Below are 5,604 nucleotides of genomic sequence, written 5' to 3'. Positions count from 1 at the left end.
ACAGATTCAACCAAGTCTGGCCACATATGCAAATTAAACAAGGCAATTTACGGACTGAAGCAAGCCCCAAGGGCTTGGTATAACAAGTTGAAAGACACTTTATTGAGATTGGGCTTTCAAAACACCAAGAGTGATTTGTCACTGTTTGTTCTTAAAGAAAATGATCATATCATACTCCTTCTCATATATGTTGATGACATAATAATTACAGGGAGCAACAATAAGTCTTTAGAGATTTTCATTACTCAATTAAACATTGTTTTCTCTCTCAAAGACCTTGGTCTTCTACACTATTTTTTGGGAATTAAAGTGCATAGAGATGCTAGTGGAATATACCTTAAACAAACAAAGTACATTAGAGATCTACTCAAGAAGTTTAATATGAAAAAATCTTTATCTTGCCCAACATCAATAGTAACAGGGAAATAGTTAACTGCTAAAGGAGAACTTATTACTAAAAGTGAAATTAAGCCAAAAGTTTTCTCGTAAAACTTACCTATAACATGAATGTTTGTTATTTATTTGATTTTAAAAACATTCATGCTATAAACACAGGACTAGAACGAATTATAGAAACAATATTAATTCACTGGACTAGTAAATAGCTTTTTCTCGGATACATATAAATTTAGAAAGAGATCTTTCGAATTATTAATATATATATATATATATATATATATATATGTATATGTATATTTTATCAAACATTTCCAAATTAAAAAGTTGTTATTTGACTTAAACATGCTCTATTGTTCATCAAACACTCTATTGTTAATTGACTTAAAAGTTTTTAACCCACAGATTAAACAGTTTTATCCGCAGGTTTCTGCGAGTCCCTGCAAGTGCCTCTGTGCTTTCTATATTTTGATACAAAAGAATTATAGTATCAATACATGAGAGAGATAAGTAAGATTATAAGTTTTAGTACATACATATAAATTTAAGTTTCACTGGTTATTAAATAACGATACAAACTTTGATTTAATATAAAATTATAGCTTAAACATGATATAGAGAAATGTTGTATTAGCAAATTACGTTATCATTTTGGTCAAATAATTTTTTTTATTTGACAATTCTTAGTTACATTTTAAGATGGTTAAAATAGGTTAATTTTAATATTTAAATTGACATTTCCAATTTTCTTATATTTTTTTGCTAAAATACGAGCCGTTACGCTGAAAATGCGAGTAGGTGCAAATCTCCTAAAAATGAGTCCCTATTTTGAGTGCAAGCTTTGCAGGACAGACTTTTACATGTTGTAGGGGAGCACCCAACTCTAAATCCACTTCATTGGCCATGAAAATTTCCATAATTTACTTACAGAAAAACAATGATAATCGTTTTATAGCTAACAATCCATGGAGAAAATAGAAAGGCTCAATAATATTCAAAGAAAAATGCACATCATATAGGAGATATGTTTCAAAACCAATGAGATGAGGGAAAATGAGCAGGAATTTTTCAAACTGACTCAATTCTCAATGCAATATTATTCTTCAACTGCAAACAACAAAAAAGGACAAGAACTAGCCTCCATCTCAAATGTTTGGTACTACTTGTCTGCTAGAGGAGAAAGATAAAAATCAAGGAACAAGATACATTAACGCGCGCATGCAAGGCATGGCCTGTAATTGTATTTGCAGATTTCCTTCCCTCGTAAATACATGTCTCTTCTCTTCTCTTCTCTTGAATAATACACTTTTGTATTTGCTAACCAAGAAGTTCCTATTATTATACTATAGAGAACTTGCACAAAAAAAGATAAAGAACGTGAACTCACCAGTATTCAAGTTTAAATAGCATGAAACATACTTTATAACTAAATAAGTTGGAATAAAACTGCAGTTACCAACTTACAAAATTGACTTGGAATTTAACATCATGCGTCCCGTCACTCAAAGTTAAAATCTATAATCTGCACCAAATGAACAGTGCTCACTAAAAATAAGGGGACAACAAAATCTAAGTGCATAACTAGGAAAGGCCATAATATTGTAATGTAAAATTGCGTTGTTGATAGAACTGAATGGGAATCAACAGCTTTAAAGGAATATGCACAAATGGTTTTATTGAAATTTTGATTCTTGATAGAACTGAATGGGAATCAACCAAACCATGTAGACAAGCTGAACCAATCTGTTTTCTTCTAAATCTCGACTCTTACTTTTTCAACCAAACTTTTCTTGACAAGTCCTCTGGAGTGCAATTCATCCAATAACTCCGAAGCTTCCTCAGCCAATCCTTCATATATAATGCCTTCTACAAGAATAGAATATGTAGCCTCTGTAGGTTTACATCCTTTTGTCACCATATCAGCCAGAAAATCTATTGCCCGACTAGTTTGATGAGCTTTACATAATCCCATCATTATTGAATTGTAAATGAATACTTTTGGTCTAATTCCAAAGCTTTTCATGTAATGGAAAAAATTTATAGCTTCATGAACCTTTCCTTCACGACTTAGGCCTCCTACTACTGAAGTGCAAGTAATTGGATCAGGCTTAAGACCCTTACTGCACATCTCTTCCAAAAGCTCTACAGCAAGTTTGGCTTTCCCCATCTTTAGAAGCCCGTCAATGATTATATTGTAAGTAATAATATCAGGTTTCAGACCTATTCTGTTCATCTCTTCGAAGAGTTCCACGGCACGCTCTGTTTTTCCAACCTTCAAAAGCCCATCAATCACTGTATTGTATGTGACTAGAGAAGGAGAGCACCCTTTGGAACATAGGTGCCTCAGTATCTCAACTGCATCATCCGCCTTCCCATCTTTGCATAGTGCAGTTAGCAAAATATTATAGGTCACTATATCTGGGTAACAACCCCTAGATACCATTATTTCCAAGTACTCAATTGCTCTATCAATGCCTTTTTCATTACAAAACCTTTGAATCAATGGATTGTAACTTCTCGAATTAGGAGTATGACCATGCTTTGGCATCATCTCCAAGATATTAAGGGCTTTATCTAGTAAGCCTTTTTGGCACAGGAAATTGATCAGGATATTGAAAGTAACAACACTGGGGAAACACCCTTTACGAAGCATGTTAGCCATTAGTTTCATAGCATCCATCCATCTTCCAACGCTACACAAGCTACGCAAGACAATATTATGGGAGATCACATCAGGCTGACAACCATAGGATGGCAATTTGTTTAAAAATCTAATTGCTTCATCCAACCTACCTTCATGGCAAATCCCTTTTATAAGAACATTATATGTAATCACATCAGGTTTGCATCCTTTTCTCCTCATGTCATTGAACAGTTTCATTGCCTGACCAACTCCATTTTCTTTACAAGCTGCATCAATCAGTACAGTGCACGTAACTATATCTGGGTAACACCTGCTTTGCACCTGCCTGTCAAGTACTTGCATGGCTTGCTTCAATTTCCCTCTATCACACAAACTACACAAAATTGCATCATATGTAGCAGCATTTGGAGCAACACTCATGCGATCCAGAATCCGCAAGGCTTCTTCTGTGTCCCCTAATTTGCAATAACTACTGATCAAAACATTGTAACAGGTTACATCAATAACAGCTCCAGAAACCTCCAGAACTCCCATGATTCGAGTTGCATTCTTAGGCCTGCCAATCTTGCAAAACCCACGGATTAAAGCAGTGCAAGCAATAACATCGGGGATATTACCCTTATTAGTCATATACTCAAGAAACTTAGAACTTTCCTCCAATTCCCCATTTCTAATTAACCTATGGAGATGACGGATCTCTGACTCCTCAAAATTCAGGGAATTATTGACCCTTGCTGAGGACTCCACCCCATTTAAAGCACATTTAGAGAATCTTTCAGAATATTGCAGACTACTTTTCAAACCAGAACTTCCATGTTTTGAACAAACAAACACGCTAAAGCCCAAATGCTTTCTATTCCAAGTCTCATTAGGTTTTCTAAAGTCAATAACCCCATCAGACAGACCAAATAACTGAAATTTGCAGGCCATAGTTATACTCTCACCAAATTGAATGCAGAACCAGAGCTATATCTTTCTCATAGGAAGTGCTAATATGAATAAAACTATATATGTGGTACCACCAAGTCCATTGCTTCAACCACTTCAAACACTTGCTACACAAACTCTAATACCACCAAATCCATTTCCAGCTCTCATAACCTGAAAATCCAAAGTCACACATTCCATAAGTGCACTAGTTAATATACTTACAAGTTTAAGTAATAAGCACGTCATAAAAATGAAGCAAGCCAATAACGAAACCTGCAATAACATAACTATCGACAGTCATAAGCCAAGCATCGACGACAACTACACAACACCAAAGGCATAACATAACCAGTCATATTCATTCATCAATCTGAATCTATAACAGTAAACAATACTACAAATCAAGTAAAAGACAAAAAGTAAAAGACAAAAACCGCGATGTTATATCGAGAAATCCGAATTCATGATCACATAGAGGACAAAACTCAACATTTCAGAAACAGAAATCACTGATAAACCCCCTTGCCCGCGTCTCACTGCGCCCTGATCGTAGTTCCCATAAACTTCATCACACTAATGTCAAAAGAATCCCTAAAACTTGTCTAATCACTTTAAAATGGGAAAATGAGAACAAGAGAAAAGGTTCTACGAAAAAAAATAACTAACAACTCAATCAAGAAAAGAGGCTAGCGTCACTGCGTCTGTAAATAGAGAAAGAAGAAAGTGAAAGATGAAATGTTAGGTTGAGAGGTTTACCCAGTGTATGAGGGTGTGGAAGTTACTCTACGGAAAGTGCGCAACGGAACGGAGGTATCAGTGGCAACGGTGTTGGGTTGTGCGGCAAAGTGAGGTGTTGTGCACACATAGGAAAAGAGAGAGAATACCGCGAAGAGGATTCGTTAGGGATGGTAATGTGTTTCACACACTCCACTATGGTAAACGCAACAAGGTAACAACAAGGTAAATAAATAGCACTTTAGTTCACATATTTCTTAGTTTTCGTAATAATGGAAATTACAACTGTTTTAATATAAATGCTAATATTATCTATATATTATTATAAAATTATAAAATGACTTTTTAATTGTTGCAATAAAAATATTAATAAATTATAAAATAAATAATTTTATTATAAGTAGATACAAATTACTTTTTGTAACGTCCCATATAGTAAATAAACTTAACTAAATCAAATATCACATAGAATATTATACAAAAACCACGAAGTATATATGTGTCCACCGTTATAGTCATCCAACATTATACATAAAAAAGATAACTAAGACACACGAAGATGCCATGAATAGAATTAAAAAGGTTTCAAAGACTTGTTCATAAGCAAAGGATTACAAAAATAATGAAAAACCCTTCAAAGTGGGCTCAACACTGAGTCCAACGCCAATCCACACCCAAATAAGCTGCAACATTACTGTCGTCACTACGATCACCATGAGTTCCCATATCTGCTCACACCAAGATATTGGTGATCATTGCAAAAAGGAAAACTACACACAAGAAGACAACACAAACAAGAAAGGGTAAGCTAGAGTAAAAAGGTTTTATCATACAATTAAGCATGTAATTTGAAATTAATAGCATATCAATCATCCAAACATGTAATAGCAAACAAGCAA

At 34.4% G+C, this 5,604-nt stretch overlaps 1 protein-coding gene across 3 annotated transcripts; it reads right to left on the bottom strand.

Moving 5' to 3' along the window:
- Nucleotides 1–1,439: 1,439 nt before the first annotated feature.
- LOC114195649 (pentatricopeptide repeat-containing protein At1g09900-like) lies at nt 1,440–4,888 on the bottom strand. Of its 3 annotated transcripts, XR_003606521.1 has the most exons (3): nt 4,727–4,888; nt 1,861–4,141; nt 1,440–1,739 (listed from the first exon to the last, which is right to left on the bottom strand). XR_003606521.1 is itself a non-coding variant. In XM_028086188.1 (2 exons), the coding sequence occupies exon 2, from the start codon at nt 3,968–3,970 to the stop codon at nt 2,150–2,152; it is 1,821 nt and encodes a 606-aa protein (XP_027941989.1). In that variant the 5' UTR covers nt 3,971–4,141; nt 4,727–4,888; the 3' UTR covers nt 1,820–2,149. The 3 variants fall into 3 exon arrangements, 2 of the variants coding, with proteins under 2 accessions (XP_027941989.1, XP_027941990.1); XM_028086188.1 differs by lacking the exon at nt 1,440–1,739 and having other exon boundaries at nt 1,820–4,141; XM_028086189.1 differs by lacking the exons at nt 1,440–1,739; nt 4,727–4,888 and adding an exon at nt 4,244–4,656 and having other exon boundaries at nt 1,820–4,141.
- Nucleotides 4,889–5,604: the final 716 nt, after the last annotated feature.

Source organism: Vigna unguiculata, chromosome 8 (assembly GCF_004118075.2).
Source record: "Vigna unguiculata cultivar IT97K-499-35 chromosome 8, ASM411807v1, whole genome shotgun sequence".
In the NCBI taxonomy this organism is placed as follows: Eukaryota; Viridiplantae; Streptophyta; class Magnoliopsida; order Fabales; family Fabaceae; genus Vigna; species Vigna unguiculata.
This window is presented reverse-complemented; position numbering and strand designations above follow the sequence as displayed.

Excerpts from the sequence above, each read along its gene's own strand:
- LOC114195649 (XM_028086188.1), bottom strand. The coding sequence starts at position 3,970 with ATGGCCTGCAAATTTCAGTTATTTGGTCTGTCTGATGGGGTTATTGAC.